The sequence below is a fragment of the Merops nubicus genome, unplaced genomic scaffold, assembly GCF_000691845.1.
Source record: "Merops nubicus isolate BGI_N331 unplaced genomic scaffold, ASM69184v1 scaffold12302, whole genome shotgun sequence".
Lineage (NCBI taxonomy): Eukaryota > Metazoa > Chordata > Aves > Coraciiformes > Meropidae > Merops > Merops nubicus.
The window spans coordinates 36,205-59,181 of record NW_008591623.1 but is presented as its reverse complement, the minus strand read 5'-3'; the positions used below and the strand labels follow the sequence as shown (position 1 = coordinate 59,181).

Here is a 22,977-nt window from a genome sequence, read left to right as displayed (position 1 = left end):
TAAAAGCTAAGCCTGACACAACTGTTGCAGGCTCCCTTTGTAGGGAATGGTCAGAAACAGAATCAGACCTGGTTAGGTTGGAAAAGATCTTTAAGATCATCAAGTCCAACCATTGCCAAGTCCGTCATTAAACTATGTCCCTAAGCACCAAATCTACACACTTTTTAAATACGTTCAGGGATGATGACTGACTCCCTGATGCCCTGGGACCACTTCCCTGGGCAGCCTGTTCCAATGCTTAACAACACTCTTGGTGAAAAGATTTTTCCTAATGCCTAATCTAAATCTCCCCTGGCACAACTTGTGACCATTTGCACAATAACCACCTTTAGAATGCAGTTTACTCCATTATTCTGGATACCCAGTTCTCAGACACTGAGAATTACTTTCTGAGCAGTTTCACTCAAGTGGGTTTTTTAAATAGCTAACTACATGAGACCTCTCCAACGTGTAAGGTCAGTTTATTTGCAGTTAATACCAATGAACAGAGCCGTTATTCTCCCAGTTACACCTAAATTTATCAATTGCTCTTCAGAATACTTACAATCCACCTACTCACAACACCCATCAGGCAAAGGCCTTATTTAACTAAACAATAAAAACATAAAGGTTGCCTCTTCCAACCTGAGCCTCTTGGCTCAAGTATCAGAGAGAGATGGACACACGTGGAGGCACTCGTAAGTACTGAAAACAGGTATTCATTTCTCTCTGAAGATGACAGTGACTACCTTGATGACTATATTATGTCAACACAATTCTTAAACAGCTAAATTTGCACTGAAGGGAATAATACTTTTTAACAAGGCCTAGAAAACCGAGCTCAACCATCTCTAGAAGTTCTAGCTCAACCTTTTAAAAATTCATATAGTGCTACTTTCCAAAATCTCTTCTATTGTTGTGACAGCTTTCATTAGGAGCAAAGGCATGTGACTAACTCAGCACCTGCAACACTACTATGAACAACTTTTGAAATAGTTTCAGGGAAAAAAAAAAGTTGAATCCTCATACCAAACATCTGTGCCACTAACCTTAATTACTTATGACAGCTGTGACCTTTCATTGCTGCAGCAGTGGCTACAACATGTTAAGTATCCAACTGTACAAACATGCTTTGATAGGTGTAGGCTGAAATCTTGATGAAGAAGCACATGCCATGCTAGAAGAGCTAGGCAGCTAAAAGTCTACAGCAGAAACTTCTGAGTTACTCGCTGTACAATAAGCTTGTGTGCTGACTTGATGAAAAAAATATATTTCAATGGACTGCCAAAGCTTTAGCTAGAAAATAGACCTGGAAGATCATTCTGGTTTCTTTGGCCATCATAGATAGAGACTATGAACTTTGGTGTCCCTGCAGATTAACTGGCAGATATGATGACCTCCTTTAAAATGAGTCATAACCACCACTCAAAGCTACTGATGTGTAAACTTGCAAGTAAAGCACAAGCAATTCACAGAATAAAATATGAATAATTCTCAAACATGTGAGTAAATGTTGATGAGCCCTCACAACATACAGCATATATCTGTTCACTTAGATACCATCCTCATTGACCGACTGCCACATTTCAGTTAATGGAAAGCCCAAAACAGTTTCACCAAGTAAAGGATTTTATACCCCACATCCTCTCAGTATGGGTCACACAACCGTCAGACAGAGATGGGGAGGAAAAAGCTCTTCTGAAGCTGCAAACATCAGGAGCAATACTTCCTTAAGTAACCTATAGGCTTTAGTGAACTGTGACTGACAGAGGTTTTCCATGGTAAACAGTCACAAAGGCCCTACCAGGGGAAAAGAATAAGACTTACAGTCAAGGACACACATACAGACAGAATGCTCTCCCCATGTCCCCTGTGGCTGAGGGACTGTATTTGGCTTGGCCAGATCTTAGGGAGTGCTTGAGCTAAGCCACATCCTAATTGTGGAGAGGTGTTCCCCCCCCTCCCACACCCTCCCATCTCACAGTAGAAGCTTATCAATCTGGTTGGTTGTGTTGCAGCTGATTTCCTCCTCTGCCACTCTTCCACACTAGTTGTCTCCACAGTGTGGTTCCTCTGGGCTACACACAGGAACTACACACAGCTGCTCCTCAGAACAGTCACACAATCCTTCACACACTTGCCTGGCAAGCAAAGCTGCCAGGCACATAAAGCTATGGGTACTCTGAAAAACACCACAAGGTAACAGGGCACACAAGCTTCCTGATGGCCAAGACAAACACAAGGGATTACTCACACCCAAGCACATCCTTGTCATTCCAGATGAACAATTTCATGGTACTCTTTCCACACTATTTCTCCTGGTATTGCTACAAGGCCAAAAGATACTTTTAAGTTGCATTAACTCCCCTCCCCAAACTCATAAGTGTTTATGAATTAGCTAGCAGGTTAAATGTATGAAGAAAAAAACACTTCTCATTTGGAGTGCACATTCTAGCTGAGGGAAGGGAAGCGTTTTACACGCACTGAGTTTTGGTGTGCAGATGTGCACAAGGTACAGGAGCATTGATAGCTTTGCCCCTGCTTGTTAAATGGCCAACTGAGATCCAAGGAACTGCTCAAGATCACTCACCTCATCTATGACACAATTAGGACTATGTCTTTTTTCTCAGCCCTCCTTACTCAGAAGATCTATTCCGTTTTTCTTTCCATTGTCACAGGTACAGTAGCTGGATGTAACTGCTACTCTCAAGTTGCCCTGCTCTACCAGCATTGGGCACTTCTGGGGGAGTCAGTTCTCAAAATTAATTAACCTTCTACAGACAACAGGTTTATCCTATGCCTTAGAACTATGGTTTCAGTGTCTGTCATGACCAGTCTGCACTTAATAGGTACAGCTGCCTTTTAACTAATTCAGCACACCTACTTGCAGCTATGTTGTCATTTAAAACACTATTTCAATGTTGGATATCAGTCTCTCCTATGGTTTTAGACTTCCTGAAAATTAAAAGTAACACTTTACAAACAAACTCCACAGAGGAGGAAATAAGCCTCATCATGCTCCAGTATGTTCTAAGGGCCCTCAAATTTAATTTTAAAATAGCTGTCATTTATTTTTCCCCTCAGCTCACAGAATAAAGATCTAAATTTACCTCAAGTCTGTGTGAAATCCCTGCTGAGAGCTGTAAAATGAGGTGTGTGTACAAATTCATTGCAGGAATATGTTTGGTTTTCCCCCTGTATTTCCTAAATTAGCTCATTTATAAACAGTTTGGAAAACAAAAAGGTCAAAGCTAATAAAAAAAGTCTTCTTGAAGAATATGTCAAAGGAACCAAATGACCTTCACACTACTTTGTAGGCATAAGTGTTTATTTCTTGGTTAGATTATAGTAGCTACAGCACCTTCCCCAAGAATGCATTATGATGCTTTATGGAATTTCTCTTTTTGCTGTTGATAGACACTGGCAGAGCCTCACAATTCTTAATCCTGAATTTATTAATAGATAAATCTATTTCTACATATGCACAGTGCAGCTTTTATGAAATTGAAACTAGAGGTAACATATAGAAATTAAGGTGGCTATGGCTAACAGGCAGATCATACCAGAGTACCTGTATATCCCAGTAAAACACATTTGTGACGTAGAGCATCACTAACTGAAATGTTTATAAAGACATTCTAACACAGCTAATTACATCTAGGTAAAGAGTCACTCCCACACATACATACAATTGGACAAGCAGCAGTACTCATTTACCTTTTGAATCACTGCTGTCCTGGCTTTTGCAGAAGGTATTTCATTACATTGTCATCTCTGGATCACACAAAATCAAATTCATTTGACTAGGAGGTTTTCAAGATGATGAATTATTAACTACCTTCTGCTATAATTATGTCTATCTAAACCAAATCTTGGAATGATTAAAACAACATGACATAGGGACTGGCTTGCTTGCTGACTTCATTGGGTGAAGAATTTTTTTTTTTTTTTTAATTTGAGGGCTACAACCTCCTGAACATGGTAGAACTCCTTTATCTTGGTGCTGAGGATGTAACACTAATTTGCAAGTGTCTGCCACAGAGAAGTGAACAATTCAAACTTATTTACTGTAGCACTAAGATCTACTTAAAATTTGTCATCTTATGGAGACACTTTCATTTGTTAACTTAATCCAATTCCTTTATGTACCACTCCAAAATGCTAGACAGAAGTAGATAGATGATTGCCTGCTCTGGCTTCACATTCAAATACCCTGGAAGCATAATGACACACAACAGACTCCTGAAAGTCACTCTGATGGTTTTATATGACAGATTATGTTTGCCTTCAAGAGTTTAAGAGCTGGATGCCTGTTGTGTTTACAGTCTGAAGGATGGTGCCTTCAGCAAACCCATTTATCTGAACTTTCAGTTTTCTAAATTCAGTTCCTGTTATGTTTGTATAGTCAAGGCTGTCACATATAAGCCATTAAAGGACTGTTGCATGCATTAAATTCTTTTGGTTTTGCCTGTGCATAAACATGAACTCAGCACAACTTTGCCTTTCCAGTGAAACCAAAATGAAATTGTGCTCAATACCACAGTGTAGCAAAGAGCAGATGTGGCCTGTATCTTACTGGGAAAGAATATCTAGCCAGTGCCTAGACAGCCACTGGTCAGAGCTCTGCTGGCTGCCTAGATGACATCTCTTGTGAATCCACACATAACCACATTTCATGTCAATCACATTGGACACTCACTATCTCCAAGTCAATTCTTCACCTTGGTCCCACTTTATAAATTGCTGTTCCTCATAAACTTAAGCACGGCTTCACAGACTGTCAGCCAATTCACATGCAATCAGAAATTAGACTTGGAAGCATTTTTTCACTTATACCTATTATTTATTCTCTGTGTAGGACTTGAAAGGTACTTCATTTAAGATGCAGACAGTTCCTGATTCAAAGTTCACAATCTTAAGGAAAGTATTTGTGTCTCACCAAGCTCTAATTTGCTACTTTTGCATTTATCAAAATTCTTGCAAAATTCTAGACTGCAGACATTTGCAACACCACTATAGTTCTGAATGTGCTCAGAGTCCCATGTCACACTGGGGATATACTAGGCTGTGGAAGAAACCATGCAGTACACATTGTGAAATGCAGCCAGAAATAATGATTTTTTTTTTTTTTTTGGTTGTCTTAAAAGGCAAGATCTTAAGGGAAGTTTGAAATTGTAGTCAAATAGGTTTGTCTTAGGAAAGACAGCAGTTACTATATATATACATATCAAATCACACATACACAGAATCCTACTCATTCTGTAAATAAGTTCTTCACCAGAAAAGTAGCAAACATGAATAAATTCGTATAAGGATGGATTAATAAAAAAGGAGGGTCTTTTTGATTAGCTATATGGTGGTCATATAAATCATAATTGCATCTTGTACTGTATGGAGAATAAGCTACATATACGTACAGAAAGCATCTGTCAAAAAAACAGCTGAGAGGAGGTTTCTCCTGTATTGTGTAAATTCTCTTTTAATAGAACTCTCCCCAAAATTACAGGATTAAAAACATAAACCCCTTTAATTATTAAACCCAAATTATTAGTAACTATGATTAAAACCAAAGACTTGTATTTTGAATTTACTTTTATGCTTAGAGAATTCCATGCCCTTCAGCTTGCCTGAGGCTTTCTTTCAACTGCTGTCTACTCCTCTTATCTCAAGAACAACAGAAAATCCTGTTTCAAAGTCTGACCAACACTGTTCATAGTGTGCTGCACTACTGCCAGTTTTGCCCTTTCCCTTGTTTCTGCTTACAAAGTCCCTCTTGCTGTAATCCCTGACTGTCCAGTAAACATTTAATACACTTACATTAAGCAGTAAATACTTTCATTTCCTACAAACACAGAACTAACACAAGGATAGATGAAGCAACTTCACTATGGCCACAAAGGATGTTAGAGAGAGAGAGAGAAATGGATCCTACATCTCTCAAGTCTCAACAAGCCTTTTAATCACAAATGCTAAACAAAGTTTAAACACAGGAAAAAGTAAGGTCAGTACAAGATCATTCAATAGGCTGGTTACTGAATTAATTTGAAAAAAAGCAGAGTAGAAAGCATTTTACTTGACATCAGCTCTTACCTAGAACATCTCTTTCATGTTCAGGGATGAGAACTTTCCATTTGGATTCGTCTGGGTCACTGAAGTCAATGTTGATTAACCGGTAATTTGGAGAATGGCGGTTTGTCTTGAAAGTGAACACTGTTCCTTCATTGGTGACATACTCGTACTCAGCCTCAAAGTTATCTATCAGCTTCACCCACTGAAGAATTCCTGCAAGACCAAACATACAAGGTAAATTCTTTAGCTCCTGAAACAAAACCTTAACGCCTGAGGGCGAGGCCTTCCTGACAACTGCTGCAGGCTCTTTCTTGAACAATGGCAGTGACCAGAAGAGGCACAGCCATGAAAAGGGCTCAATATGTACAAAGCATTAACAACTAAAAAGAATTCTCCAGATTAATAGGCTGCAGTGGAAAAATGCCAGTTCATGGACATGTTAACATACTGGTTTTGAGGTATTTCTAGCAAAATACAAGCAGAACACTGACAGCACCATGGCTACTGTTTTACCAGCTTTCCTAAGGGGCTGATGTAAAACCCACATTTGCTACAAAGGTGCTTCTCTCACACTGAGTGCTGTGGAGCCAACGCTGCCAAGCACAGCAGGTTCTTGCCAGTGAAGCTCACAAGTCTGTGCCTTCTACAGACTTCTTGGAATGAGGAGCTGCAGCTGAGTCTAAAGTCTCTGCACTAAGCTTTCAAGCTCAATCTTATTTTTAATAGCTTTTGCTTAATTACTATTTAATAATTAATTTCTTATTCCTTTCTGAAAAAAAAAGTTACTCTTTCTTAACGCGGAAAGTTTTCCATCCTCCTTAAAAGCACAGAACTTCTCACAGAATAGAAAGAATGCTATTTGAGTGAATATGATAAATTCAGAAGAAATGTTCCTGAAGTGTTGTTCTGCAGAAGCTTGTCACGACTAAAGGACATCTACAGACAGTTCACTAAAATGTTAACTTCTGTGTTTGTGAAGAATGAAACCGCATCTTCTCTCAAACGTGAATTGCCTCAGTTTACTCACTCTGTGCCACAGTCTCAGTATTGACTCAACCTGGAGTTGGGACAGAAAGATCCCATTACTTTTTATTCACATTTTACCGTTCTGCAGTAGGTTTGGAGGCTAGTAGAGAGAAAAAGCAGCAAGGCTAAGTCCAATATGTCATATGCTTGTTATAGCCACAACTCAATATAGTAAGTTGGGTTGAAAGGTTAAGTGTCATATGAAAAATCAGAATCCTTAATGAATGTGAAATTAAAACTTTTATATTTTAAAATAACATTTGTGCCACTCTCTGCCTCTTTCCTAAAACTACAGGTTGGGTCTTTACTTTTAAGTATAAACAAATAAACTGTGCATAAATCTGTTCATGAAACTATAATATGCTTGCATCAATAAAAAAGCACATCGGCTTATTTTATAACATTAAAAGCTGAGCAGAATAATGGAAGTAGATCCTAACTGAGCCGTAGTTAATGTAAGTTTAAAAAAAGAAAAGAATCATTGAGGAAGCAGTGAGATGGCTAATGTAATTTTAAACCCATTAAATGTAATAAGAGAGCACAGCCAGGCCTAGAACATTCATAAAGCTCATATCTCTTAATTGCTGGACTAGTTTAAGGAAAACTTCCCTGTCTCTTCATACAAAGTGACAGATCAGCCAATTAAATTCTACTTTTCATTTTGCTGTGACACCAACTTTCCAGATGATCCAGTCAACTTAGCATCCTGTCTCTGAGTGAACCAATTGCACATTAAATCTTGATTTTCTCTCAGGTTCCAAGTTTTGTCCTTCTCATGAGATTTCACACTGAGGAAAACTCCTGCTAAGTCATGAGGAAAACTCCTGCTAAGTCATTCCAGTTGCTCAAAGTTCTGCAGAGAAAACCTGCTTTGAAGCCCAGTAAAACAAAGAAAATACAGCTTACAGTGAATTGTGATATACACCAGTGCAACTGTTTTAAGATCTCAAGTCACATGCACAAGTGTTTTAGTAAATAAAATCTTAACTGCAGTATAACACCATGACAATATTTGAACGTCTGCATTTTAGTATATGGCAGAACAAACCCACCATACTAAAGAATAAGACTTCATAAAAAGGAATCCCCAGACTGTTGAAAAAACCTCACATTTTAATGGTAACTGTAGTCCCCATGACTGCAACAGAAGTTGGATTCCGTGAAGAAAATGGACAATAATGTGACATTAGGGATTGACATTGCTGCCTTGCAACTTATTCATTTACTCCCAAATGAATGGCTACTAAAAAAGCAAGAAGGCTGGTATTCTACAGGGATACACTGAGTTGTTATTACAAAATCAAGAGTGTTCATCCTGTTAAAGTGGATGTTATACAGTCCTCAGAAGACAAATACTGCAGATGAGTTACTCCCACACCACCGTCTCACTGAAGTGGTTAAATGTGCCGATATCTGGTCTAAGTTAAGAGGTGGTAATGAGTTATGTGCTGTAGTTTTCCAGTGAGAGGAAGAAAACCTTTGCAATTAGACAGGTATGAAAACAAAGGAGGATGCATCTTTATGGCTGGTTGCAGCTCAAACACTTGTGGCCTGTGAATGGAAGGAACGTTCTAGCATGGCCTTAGATCACCCTGCTTCGCTCTCTCCTTTGGGTTAGGAATAACAACCTGGTGACCAACACAGCCACCCCTCTGGGCACCAGTAAGGCTGAAACCCGATGGGAGAACAGGGATGGGCACTGTTTATCCCCAGGTCACACCAGTGGCAACTGAAGGGGGGGCCAAGCCCGTGCAGCTTACCAGCATGGCACCAGGCCCTGTCAAGCACCCCGGCCTTGCCAACGAGTTGATACCTAATCATTGCCAAAGAGGAGTTTGTCCTTCATCACTTTACCCCCAGCCTGCTACTTCTGTTTTGCTTACCTGCCTTAGTAGTGAGCTGGTTTAACAAGTTAAATGACTAAAAAAAAAAAAAAACCACAAAAAAATAATTGTGCTGCAAACTAAAGCTGCTCTTTGGTTGCCTGAGCCAGCTCGCTGCTGGGCAGGAGTGCCACTACGCGCAGGGCTGACAGGACAGAGAGGCGGCAGCACAGAGAGGGGCTGAAGAGGAGCAACAGTTGTTTCCACTAGCAATGAGCTATAAAGTAAGCTTGACTGCAGCAGTACTGTACCCTCCCATTTTTCCCTCCTCCTCCAACAACATTTCCACCTTCGTGCTTGGTTTGGCATTTGCCCAAGTGACTAGTAAAGATGATTAAATTATGTAACCTAGAAGAAAACCAGTCTCTCTCCATTTTACAGGGTTTTTTGTCCCCATGACAGGGTAGGGAGTATAATCACCTAACCAGAGGGTAAGACAAGTGAAATTGCTGACTGGCTCAACAGGAGGGGATGCTGGCAGGCAATTCGGGAGCATAAGAAGATAAATGAGACATCTTCCCTTTCCATGGCAGCAACTGCTTTGTCTGGCTCTACTCATATCATCAGACTACTCCCTCCAGTACCCAAAATGCCCCAGGGAATGGACAAGGCAGATTTTTATTAAAGACAGCACATTACACCAGGATAAGAGTTTGCTTGAATGAACATGACATGAAAGGTAAAGCATACCTTGTCAAAGACTCTGTCCTCCTGGAAGTGTCAGAAATACATCCACAGGTCTGTCTAGATAGAGACAGACATGCATTTCCAATTCTAACTTTGTGCAAACAGGTTAAGCATAGCTTCTGTTCCTTCATGTCTGTTTTCTGTTTACATGTGTGACTACCAAGTACTACAGAAGGTATCCACGTGCAGCTTTCACCTACCCTGAATTTAGGGTGGATGATTCTGCAAGAACTAGTTAAACGTTCAAAACCAAGGTGAACTATGTACTGAAAGCCTCAAGCAGCCCTCACTCACTCGCAGCATGTTCTCTGCACACATGCAACAGAGCACACTCTCAGAGGTGCTGAGTGAGCTGGGCTGAGAGCTGTTACCTCAGCATCAGAAGAAGATGTTCCAGTGATCAGAGGTAAGCAAAAAAGCAGTTTACCATGCAGTGCAGGTATAGGAAAGTGTGCTTGATGATGCAGGATCCACATTGTAACTTCTGGAAGAATAACAAAAATATCTACATGCAATCCAGATGGGACAACACAAAGACTTCCAAGTAACCTGTTGCAACACTGAGTCACATGCACCAGTTCCCAAAAGACCTGAGAAAGTCAGTGAAATTTTCAAGGACTATACAGCCATAGTCATAAAGCAAATGACTTACTTCAGTGCACATAGCTAAGGAAATACAGAGATGAACTATGTGCATTCACTAAGACAAAAGGCATCTGGAAAAGGCCCTACAGGGGGGATGACTTGACAGTCTCCTCAGGAGCTAGGCAAGATGCAGGAAACACGGGTTCAAAAGAGAAACACAGTTTTCATATAAAGTGACTCATGAAAATACCTTATGCCTTGGAGAAAAGGCAAATACACAAGAGCATGATAAAATACATAAAACAGTGAATGACTGGGAGCTGTGGTGCCCATATCTTCTGTCAGAGCAAGGATGCTGTTCCTAGACAAGTCACAGACCACTGCCAGTCCTCAGCAGCATGACTGCAAGCTCATATGATTGGCACATCCATTCTTACCTAGTGGCCTAAGGGACACACACACATCCCATCATACAACTGGACAGATACTCACTTGCTGGCTACACATCTGACCAAAAGTGAGTGTGTGCATGGTGTCACGTGGTGTGCACTTATCTGTCCAGTTACCAGAACAGAGAGGGACTACAATCTCAGAAACATGGAATGGTCTTAAAACCCTAAACAGTTGATGCAAACCAATTCCTCCTCACCTCTGAAGCACTCCAGTAAAAAGGGGCACCAAGGCCCATGAATGGGAGGTTGGTTACCATGATCTAGACGCAGGTGAAGGATTCTTGCCTCAGTCTCAAAATCAGAACAAACAGCCTCTCAGTAACAAAAAGAACAGTACATCTATGACTAAGTCCTGCAAAAACAATGTGGAAGGATGGACACTCAGTTCATTCTTATTTAAAAGAAAGGAGGAGGGAGCAGAGGTCAAGAAGTGGATTTTGGTAGAGATCTGCAGGTTTAACTAACAGCCCTCTGAGAATCTCTGTCTTTGAGGAGAGACATTGAGAAGTGGTATTTGTAGTCCGGGCTCCCTTATCCTTAACACCAGAGCCACTGAAGACTTCAGTTTAATCTACTTAAGCATAGAATGGGACAGATTTATTATACACAGGAAAAGCATGAGGTTGAAGATCTTGACAGTTTACTGTATACTGCTGCTATAACCCAATCCTTTTCTCTGCCAGTCTTTCCACTCAAACACATTGCTGAAGAGCAATAGATGCTTTTGCCAATATACTTTATTCCAGCCAGTTATTCATCATCAAATAACTGCATTACAAATAGGAACTCCAGGTAGAGGATTTACAACCTTTATTTGATGGACGATAAAGCTATGCCACATAACAGAAAATCATAATCCTACAAAGCTGTCCTTTTTTTCTCCAATGTTTAGGACAAAAGCAACATAGAACATACAGACAGAATTTTTAAACAAAAGTTTTGGATCCACAGAAGATCAGAAGTGAAGTTATATCAGCAAGCATCACAGATTAAGCCCTCAATCTTGTACTGGCCTCCGAACACAGCAAAACATTGATTGGTCTGCTGAGAGCTGTGATGAAGCAGGTTTGTAGCTGAACAATGACAGCTACAGATAAGGAAAAGCTAATTTGAACAAACTGATGACAACAGCAAGAATGATCACAGAAAGGCTGTTATCAACCCTCCTTCAGAGAGAAAGGACGGAGTGGCTGAGAGTCACTGTTCATCAGTTCACAAAATGTTCTTGGTACTTCCTTCCATATTTCATGTTTCAGGGCAAGGCCAAGCAATCCATTCGTGGCAAATAACCTCTCAACTGTGCCAGCTGGAGAGACAGGGCTTAGGGATCAACTAATGGCAGGGGTTTTTATCTGATGCTGTGAAAAAGAAGTTTTCACAAGGCAAACACTCTCTTTCAGCTTTTTTCATGTACTCTAGCAGTCAAAATTATCAGGCGAAAACATAAATGTTAATATCCATAAATTTATATTCCATTCTAACTTGTCAATTATATTTTTTGTAAGACAGACATGTTTTTCTGGAAACATGACAAGGCTCAGAATGCTCAGGAAGTGAACCAAGAAGTTTGGCTCATAACGATGGGACAGGCTTTCTTCCTAAAAGAGCCACACCAAATTTCATTTATGGTACACACATTGAGTAGGCACGCTACTCCAGGAAAGGTCATAATTATTCCACTCTTAGATTTTATTCTGAATTGATTCGTCAGGGAGGTACCTGAAGATAAATGCAGAATATTTGTCTCTGAATCATAATTAGAATGTTAACAGGATCAAAACAAAACAAACAAACACAGCCAGTCATCTTCATCCCTAACAACTGAGCCTCCAACTTAGCTACCTGTATGACTTCCTAAACAAAATTGTTTTTGATAGCTGTTCATCAGTTATGGGAAATTGTTGCCTTCAATTTTAAAGACGATCATTTGCTCAATCATTTTAAGAAGGATGATTTTTTTTTTTAAGAACAGTGAAAACACAAATCAAAACAAAATGCCTTTAAATCTAATCTGCTCAGAAAAGGCTCAAAACCTGTGTCATTTTGGCTTTGGAATTCCATATCTGTATATAGTAACATGAGCCATGAGTATCTACATGCAAAACTGTAACTTCAGAAACACAACTATAACTTTCATGGCTTTTATGTATATTTTGCACTAGAACTGTAACACCTCCACCTCCTAAACATGAATGATCAGTACATTCAGTACAACCAGCATGGGAGACAGAAGAGAGAGAAGCATGCTGGTTTAGTTCAATACTTTGCTACTGACAGATTAATCAACATATCCACCAACAGCACATTGTAGTAGGACATAGAGGACAGTCACTTCACAGCTGTAACACTTTCATTTCCAAGAGCTGGACAGTGCAGAAAAGCCTTATAAAAGCAGAAGCCCCATAGGCGCACACTTTATTAAGCACTTTCAACTTATTTACTTTCATTTTCTGTTTTCCCCTTTCCTTTAAGAGAAGTACACATTTTACTGAAATTTTTATAAATGCCATTTAATGTGTCTCTATGTGAGGTCTTAAATTCTGTGAAGATAAAAAAGTCTTAATTTTAATGAAGTTGTCATATTATTTCCTTAACTCATTGTATTCTTAAAGTAAATTTTACAAAGTCTCTGTATCTACTCTTTGAACTCTAGATTTCTTTTCATCTGTATTTCTGGAACAAAACAGAACCATGGAATTGTTTAGGTTGGAAAAGACCTTTAAGATCATCAAATCCTAGCATTAACCCAGCACTGTCAAGTCCACCACTAAACAATGACACTCAGCACCACATCTACACATCTTTTCAATACTTCCAGGGATGGTGACTCCACCGTCTCCCTGGGCAGTCTGTTCCAGTGCTTAACAACCCCTTCCATGAAGAAATTTTTCCTAATATCCAATCTAAACCTCCCCTGGTGCAGCTTGAGGCCATTTCCTCCTGTCCTATCGCTTGTTACTTAGGAGTAGAGAGCAGCACCCACCCCACTACAACCTCCTTCCAGGTAGTTGTAGAAAGCAATAAGGTCTCTCCCTGAGCCTACTTTTCTCCAGGCTAAACCACCCCAGTTCACTCAGCCATTCCTCATAAGACTTGGTCTCTAGACTCTTCAGCAGCTTTGTTGCCTTTCTTTGGACATGCTCCAGAACCTCAGTGTTTTCCTTATAGCGAGGGGCCCAAAACTGGACACAGTACTCGAGGTGCAGCCTCACCAGTGCCGAGTACCGGATGATGATCACTACTCTAGTCCTGCTGGCCACACTATTTCTGATACAAGCCAGGATGCTGATGGCCACTTTGGCCACCTGGCTCACTCATGTTCATGCAGCTGCTGACTAACACCCCCAGGTCATTTTCTGCTGAGCAGCTTTCCAGCCACTCTTCCCCAGGCATTGCATAGGGCTGTCATTTCGTTGCTGAATATTGGCTCACTAAAGCAAGTCAGATTCATTTATTAAGAGACTTCTCAGGCCCTGAAAATCCATACACTTGAAGGCTGCCAAGTTTCCAGTATCCTCTACAAGAGAAGATTTTGAAAACTAGACATATACTCTGGAGTTTGTCACAGTACTCATCCACAATAGTTTTTACATTCAATCGAAGACAGATAATCTCACAGTACACTGTTTCAGAGATTGCTTCAGGGCCCCAGTGGTATATTCATAACACATCCTGGGAAATAAATGGCAGAGCACAGCCCTTCACTCAGACATCTCCCTCTACATCAGAATCTAATTTCTTTTTGAATCATACAGTACTCAGCTTGCTCTCAAGCTCTTGCTCTGAGCCAGGCAGCTACACAAAAGAACTCAGGGGGGTTTTGCCTCTTTCCTCTTCACAGCCACAAATATTTCACTAAGTGCCTCACTCTGGTCTCCAAAGGCAAGAGATACTTTCAAAGAGTTTGGACTCTCTTTGAAAGTAAGATCTCTTAATCTCTTGGGATCTGACTTCACTTATGAATATCTAAGGGAGGGAATACTGTAGAGGAGGTATTAAGACATCCCTGAAGAGAATGTGAGTTTGTTCTGTTTGTACTGAGAGGCCTCTCAGTACCACTCATCCTGCAGATGATGGATGATGACTGCTCAATGATCATGGAAAGTTAATGTATTTGCAATTTAGAAAAATAAATAAATGGAAAGAGGCAATATTTATTCCTTTGAGTTAAAAAGTTCAGGCATGCCAAGATACGTCAAAGATTAGCCCAGAAGAAAAAATTGAGCACTTTTATGTGCAGAGATTTCTCAATCAGTTTCAAGGTTTCTACTTTACTTCCATTTGGATGATCACTCAAAAGAAAAGACAGATGCTTTGTTTTGAGAGAGTTATAGCTTATGTCCTCATGCAGCAGAACACAGCAACAGAAAAACAGGAACCAAAGGTGATTTCTCTCTTTCTTACACACCACACTTTTTCTAATATACTAAAAGAAAAGCACAAATACATAATCTAAAAAACTTCACTGAGTACTGTTTATAAATGTCATGTCCAGTCAGACAGTAGAAGCATGAAGATCTCCTTGCTCAAACTCATAGACAGCTATTCAATTTTATTTGCCTCAAAAAAAACCCAAACCACCCTATACTGAAAACAAAACTGCCATTTAAGAGATCTGAAGCTGTTTTCTTAAAGTCTTAGAGAAAGACTTTAAGACTTTAACTTCCTTAAAGTTTCTTAAGTCACTCTATTGTTGAAGCCAACACATTTTCCAAGATTTTCTTTTCCCTATTTGTTAGGGAACTAAGACATAATGGCCTTATTTCAACATTGATTTTTGAATTTTTTTTTTTTTTTTTTTCCCAATTCACTTCAATCACAGGTAAGTCTTTCAAAAAAAGAGTACTCTCCTTCCCAACACATTCCACTTTCTGATATCTACTGTTTCTTCACTATCCTTTTTCTCTCATTCATTTTCATTACAAAGGTTTTGATACAACTTTTCAGGCTATGCAGCACATACTGACTCATCCCTTTGATGTTACTATATACAGCACTGTTCATTTTTTTAAAAAATAAAAGATAAAAAGCAAGTGTTATAAATTGCAAGACTAAACTAAAAACCAAAAGGTCAGATAATCCTATTTTCACTGGAAAGTGGACAAATGTTACCTTTGTTTTCCCACTTGTCCTCAAGCCACATAAAAACATAGAATCATAGAATCACTATGTTTGGAAAGGACCTCTAGAATGATCCAGTCCAACCTCCCTCCCAACATTTCTCTAACCACTAGACCATAGCCTCAAGTGCCACATCTACTCATTTTTTAAACACCTCCAGGGATGATGACTCCCTGGGCAGCCCGTTCCAATGCCTAACAACTCTCTCAGTGAAAAATTTCTTAACAATATCCCATCAAAATCTCCTCTGGCGCAACTTGAGACCACTTCCTCTCGTCCTATCATCAGTAATGTGGGAGAAGAGATCAACACCAGCCTCATTACAACCCCCTTTCGGGTAGGAGTAGAGAGTAAGGTCACTTCTCTCTCCTCTTCTCCAGACTAAACAACCCCGGTTTCCTCAGCCAGTCCCCATAAGCCATGTTTTCCAGCCCTCTCACCAGCCTCGTTGCCCTTCTCTGGAACCGCTCCAGCACCTCAATGTCCTTCTTATCCTGTGGTGCCCAAAACTGGACACAGTACTCAAGGTGTGGTCTCACCAGTGCCAAGTGGACACAGTGTCACTGCCAAGTGGACATTGTCCCACAGTGGGACAATCACTTCTCTACTCCGGCTGGTCACACTGTTTCTGATACAGGCCAGGATGCCGTTGGACTTCTTGGCCACCTGGGCACACTGCTGGCTCATGTTCAGTTGGCTGTCCACCAACACCCTGAGGTTCTTTTCCACCAGGAAGTTTCCAGCCACTCCTCCTCAAGCCTGTAGCGCTGCCTGGGGTTGTTGTGACCCAAGTGCAGGACCCAGCACTTGGCCCCTGCACTTAAATTAAGTCTTCCAGCCTGTGTCTGCCAGTCTAGTACAAAGCAGTTCCAGCTGATAATGACCAAGCAACTAGCAAGCTCTGAACTTCATTTTTTGCTCAATTTTTATTGCACCTTTCCAAGTGAGTAGTTGTAAAATATTTTATACTTGTTCCTTTTCTAAGTATGTGTCCTTCCACCACATTCCGCTGTTACCACCAGACTCAAACTGCCAACCTCCAAGCAGCCCAGCACCCAAGCATAACAGGCCCTACCACTGTCCTCTCTCCTGGTGTCTTCTTCCAATACTGTCTTGCCACAGTATTGTGAATTATGAGTAGAAGTATCTAGTCTTGATGAATGAAGTATTTGCAAAACATTTTGATATGAGATAATAAAAGCTTTTTAAAAAAGTTTATTTGGTTAATTGTAAACACTAAATTCCAACTGGTAACCATTTATAACATAAATAGCTTTGTGGTAAAAACTAAGCTGCTAACCAGGTTAATCTGGTGGGATTCACAAGATGCATGTGGTATTAGGGGAGTAGGGGAAACAATATCCTCCAAATCAGACTAATTCAAAATTCCTATGAAAAATAGCTATGATTTAAGTTACTTATCAACTGATTTTCTATTCCAAAAAGTAGCTTTCTTAGCACAAATAGCTCACAATGGCCCACTTAAAAACCTAGCAAACAACCTGAATATTTGAAGAGGAAAATGACTCAGTCTGTGTACAGTATAAGGATTGTGAAGGTGGGAAGGGAAGCGTGAAGAACATTTCTGCTAACCTTGGAAGCAAAGAAGATACTCTGATGATCCCTGTAATGTTCGTGGAAAGAAACAGAAACACTGCTGTGTAGATTATCTTCTGGAGAAAACAAACTGACAAGGATTATTATGGAAGACTGACTGCAAATTCCATTAGCCTATGGCTGGTGACAAAATACCGTAAGTAATAACATACAGTAAAGAGGCAAGAGCTATTTCACAGTTTCAAGTATAGAAATAACCAAGTCAAATCCCCTAAATTTCTTAAATATTTGGAAATCATCTACCTCCATTTATTAGATGTGACCTCCACTCGGAGTCAAGATCATTTCCTGCCCAACACAGAGCAAGTTAACTTCCACCAGTCCACAGCCACTGGAACATATCAAGAATCAATCAATGCACAAGGCACAACTGCCCTCAGCACAGCAGAACTAATCAAATGTCATGCTTGCACAGAGCCTTTAATGATACCGTTATCGCCTTCACAAAGAGAAGTCACAACTCATGTTGTGCAGGAAGCTGATGAAATGCCTTAACTCCAGATTTCTAAAACAATAATTAAGTGGCAAATATTGGGTAAACCACATTTCACAAAAAGATAACTTGTGAGAACATTAAGCCAGAGGTTCCCTCTACATCAAAGCAATTTACTTTGCATTGTCCGGCATCTAGAATACTGTACTGAAAGGCACAGAAGTGACAGAGGTCCAAGGCAGATGAAATCATTCCACAAGGAACATGTGTTCCCCACATAATTAGATTAAAATATACATAGTATCTAAGCTAAGCTCAGCTGAAGGCAAAGTATGGAAAGAACACAAAGTCTCATCCCAAGAGACGACATCCATAGTCAAAACAATGACAATATGTTCTCCATACTACACCATTATGGGAAGAACACCACCTCATTGGAGATCTTCTGATACCTCAGAGAGAGCTACCTATTGAACATGGAGCGCTTCCATCCCATGTAGTTTCAGCTTTGTCCCTCTCACCTTAACACTGCCTATTTCCTAATTTCAGTAGCTCAGCAGACAAGTTATCACACATTCTTTATAGGCCCTGTCTATGATTGAATATTGTAGAATGGAAAGGTAGCTCCGGTCTGGAGGTTCCATGAGGTAGCAAAGAATCTGAAAGATAAATATTGAAATATTTCAGTGTTGTAATGTCCAGATGATGTTACAGATCTATCTGATATGGGACATAACATGGAAATATACATTATGTTCCTTATTTGCAAGGCCCAGTGCTGTATTCTCTCTTCACTAGCAAGATGACTGAACCTGAGTTCCATTCTTGCAAATGGAAACATCACATTCTGTGGAAAAATGGGAATTACTTAAAACAACAAAAATAACTGAAAGTAAGTGAGCTAAAACCTAGGTCAGGCACCTTGAAACAACTCAGCATTTTGATTTCATCACTGCCTACCAGACTCTTTAGTTAGGAAACAGAACCAGTGGAGTAAAGAAATGCTTGAAGGAGTCGCAAAAAAAACCCACACCATCTGGGACAACAGACAGAGGAACAGCTACAATATTATTCTGCTGCTTTAGAAAGCAAGGTATTGTTCCTATGATTGATGGTAAAAAAGGGTGAACTTTTAATTTCATTCTGTTTCAGCTCTTCTTGATTCTTGTGGGATAATCTTTTAGCCACTAAGAGGGAAAGGCTGCAGATTTACTTATTTGTATTGTCTAGGTATCCAATATAAACAGGAATAGGCATGTAGCTGAGCGTAAATACTGGAGTCAGAAATTAAGGAGGCAAAAAAGGTTTCACATATTTGATTTTTTAAACTGGATATGCTTATCCTGCTGCACTAATCACTTCATAACAGCCAGAAACTAATGAATTTAATTTGAAATTAAAGACGAAATCTTTTTCTTGCTAAGAAAACATGCTACATCTAAATAAAAGTAAAAAGGGAAGAGTACACATTCCATCCATCTGCTGGGGAAAGACATATCTGAACTCCTGTAAGCCTGTTATGGGCTACACTGTGTGGCTCAGTAATTCCCACAGTAGCTGACTCATCCCTGAATTCAGTCATCTTCCGAGTTCTGCCAGGCAGATATTATCTGATAAGTGTTTTTCATTTCCACACATGAAACACAGTTTCATTTTGCATTTCTGTTTCTTCTTTCTTTTCCCAAGACGGATCCCACCCCTGCCCTGCTTCTCCACTCTATCCTGCAAATTCAAGCAAAATAATTCAACCAGATATTGTGTTGTATGACGGAAAATGATTTTTCTTTTCCTTTCAGACCAACAAAAGCATAACTTTACTCTGAGCAAGCAGGTCTAACATAAGTTAATTTTTTTTTTAAATTGTACAACATTTCTAATATACACCAAGTCTGAAACGAATCCCACAAATGAGTTAGCCAGCTTTAATTTTAACAACCGTTAAGTACAACATATTTACTCTACTGCAATGAGAAACCGCAATGTAACTTCCTATGATTTTACAATATAAATAAATTCATAATTATGGGAAATTAGTTGATCTCAGACTTGAAATCTTCCACAAGAGTATAACCCCCTCTTGTATGCCCATCTGTGTGCTGAATTAGACTAGTTCAGCTAAACCAAAACCCCCAAGATGACTATAATAATGAAAAACAATCTAACAATCCCTATATGTGACAAAGAAGACAAAACTGTACATGCTCATAGGAAATCTGCCACCTTCCAACCTCTACACATATTCAGTGTAATACTGCCATATTGCATGGAATTTTCCAATTTTGAATGCCTTCTTAAAATGGGAAAAATGGTAAAAGAATTACTATTTCTAAATAAGCTGCACAGCACACCATCAAAGTGATCCAAACTATGAGTCATATCATGGCAACACAAATGTCTTTCCCTTAATACAAGAGCCTCAATCTAGAAACCAGAACATTACTATTCAGTAGGAGAAGAGCTAGCAACATGTAACATACCTATAAAATGTCTGGGACAGGAGTAGTTTAGTACCTTGATCTCTTTGTAATTAGGGGAAGCTCTACCTTTTGTTTTGCCCTATCTAGACAAGAGAAGTCAGATCTGCCTACTCATGCTTCAGCCTTTCTGCCACAGCCAGGATGCTGCTGTGGGGCAGCACACTCAATACATTGAACATTTGAGCTTCTACAGTGGTAGTGTGGCCTCAGTCCTTACGCATACACACATGCACTTATTTTTACTTACTGCTCAAGCAGTATTTAAATTCTGATGTATCTCAAAGAAATGTAACAAGACAAAGGATAGTCCTATAACCAGCCTCTTAGATTTTGAAGGACAGGTCCAAACAATGGAAGTGTCATAGGGAACAGTGGCGTCAGGGGTCTACTACAGAAGTAGGGGAAGAAAAAAAAAAAAAAAAGCAAGCTTAAGTACAAAGTTACCACAAGACAATTTATAATACCAGAAAACCAGTTTTGCCCCTGCAATTTTGAGATGCATTCCATATATTAGGTCCTTTCCCTTAATTACCAGCTCTTTTTTCTTTTCTCATTACAAAACAACCATAGTCCTGACTCTGGACTTCTGGCATATTTGACAGAAGCTTTCCTTCGCCAGTCATCCTCAACAATCCAGTAATTAGCTCAATCAGTGTCACCATAACATGATGTCAAATAAATAAATAAAAAAACAATGTTCATCTTCCCAGATTTCAGTTGCAAATTCTGCCTATTTGTACACATCTTTCCTCAGCCAGCATCTCCAGGATATAAAGGCATTTTGCCTGATATAATCAGAGTCTCTCCTTTCTGTAATCTCTGCTTCTTTCCGGTCACTAAACTGGCATTACACTGTCCAAGCACTTTAATCTTAAAACATACGAGATGCATTCTGTATCAGATGTGTTATCTGCTAGATGCCAGGCTACCTACAATATTCTGGCATATTCCCTTCCTGTCTTTGCCAGTGTTGTGGTTTCAGGCTTGGAATGGGGGCGTGACCTTCCAGCAACTGGGAGGACCCCAGGTGGGGGTGAAACCATTGTATTCCCTCCCCTTCCCACACACACTCTGATAAGAGGCAGGGAGGGGTTTCCAATCTCACTCCTGGCTTGGAGCTGGGAGATGAAAGTTGTCCTTTCCCTCCGTGGGACCCTGGAACCATTTCTGAGGGTTTTGTATATTTTATTTTTTGTATTTTTCCCCTAATCTTTGTATATATTATTTTCCTCACCTCCCTTTCTCGTTTTCTGTTCCTTGTTGAACAATATACTTCATTTTTTTTGCAAAAGTGTCTCCCTCTCTCTGGGTGGGGGGGAGAGGCGAGTACATAGTTCTGTTCCGTGTGGGTCCTGCCCTGAACCCCTTTTTACACGGAACCAGGACAGCCAGTCAGTACAATTTCTGAAATAACTAATATGCACTTAAATAGTCCTACAACTAGTTCTCTTTTTTTGAGATCCTCTTTCATCAACACTTGTGTCTTAATCAGATAATTTTCTCTCTCACCCCAGCTTTATACTTTTTTTCAAATGCCACGTAAGGAACTTTCCTATTTTAATTTTTGAAAGCAGTGCTCAGTTTTGTGGTCTTTCCTTTTATTTTCTCATCCTTCAGTTTTAAAAGTACATGAGCTAACAGCCATGGGCAGCTTTTGCAATCAGCACAGAGGTGCAGACCTGTCCAGAGGGCTTGAATGATGCTGAAGACTCTCACTTCACAGACCCTTTCAATGTAGTAGTTACAGGGGGAGCACAGGAACACAGGAGCCTCCTGTATTTGTAGTGATGATAGTAACCTGTAAGTTTGTTTGTCAGGCTAATATTACATAAAGCACAAATGACTAATTTCTTGCCTGTTTGTTATGGTGAGGTGTGATTCACAGATTTAAAGTTGGCTTGTTCAGTGTCACACTTCAGCATTTAAACAATTTCTAGAGAGAGTTAATGTGACAGTAATAGTTGCTTGTTTTTTAACTTTGGTTGTCTTAGGACTCAGTCCTCAAGATGAAAACTTGCTTTAGAGGTATTGAATAAATACTCCAGTGAGTTCACAATCCGGGGCCTGCTGAAGCCTTAGAGGAGTCAATAGGAGCGTAACAAACCGAAATGTGGTTTCTTGAAAACAATCCATCCTTACCCATAAAGAAGCACTAAGTTGCTCTATTCAATGAGAACTAAGCAAAGAAATTTCTCTTAACAATAACATGTCATCAACACTGTTGTTTGATTAGTTAAGAGATGTTTTCATTGCATAGTGTGTACAGTGGTGGAATTTATTAACATTTGTTATTTCATACTTTATCTAATAGTCTGTTTCATTAAAACAGTGAAAAAACAGTAATTATAATCTCTTCGAAAGTTGGACCCAAAAGATCTACATTTTCAGTATTTAATGTTTTGAAAGTTCACAACTATAGTTTGATATTCTCCAGTCCCAAAGTGTCTTCATTCTTGTTTTATAAAAAACGAAAATCCAAGCTGAAAAACACCACATGTTAGGGAGCAGTGGGAGAACGGAAGAAAATATATTTGGCCTCTCTACATTTTCATAGTGCGCCTCTTAATCAGTAGTGGTCTCCAAGACTGACAAAAATCTGATTTCCAGGGCAGTTGGTTTCCAATTATCCTAATAACATTTCCAAATGC

At 39.7% G+C, this 22,977-nt stretch overlaps 1 protein-coding gene across 1 annotated transcript in view; it reads right to left on the bottom strand.

Moving 5' to 3' along the window:
* PREP (prolyl endopeptidase) overlaps nt 1–22,977 on the bottom strand; it is a gene marked incomplete at both ends in the record, with an annotated part of 66,901 nt that overhangs the window by 8,689 nt on the left and 35,235 nt on the right. The window contains one exon of the mRNA XM_008950327.1: nt 6,070–6,261. Within this exon, the coding sequence (XP_008948575.1) occupies nt 6,070–6,261 (192 nt within the window). The remainder of the gene's footprint in view (nt 1–6,069; nt 6,262–22,977) is intronic.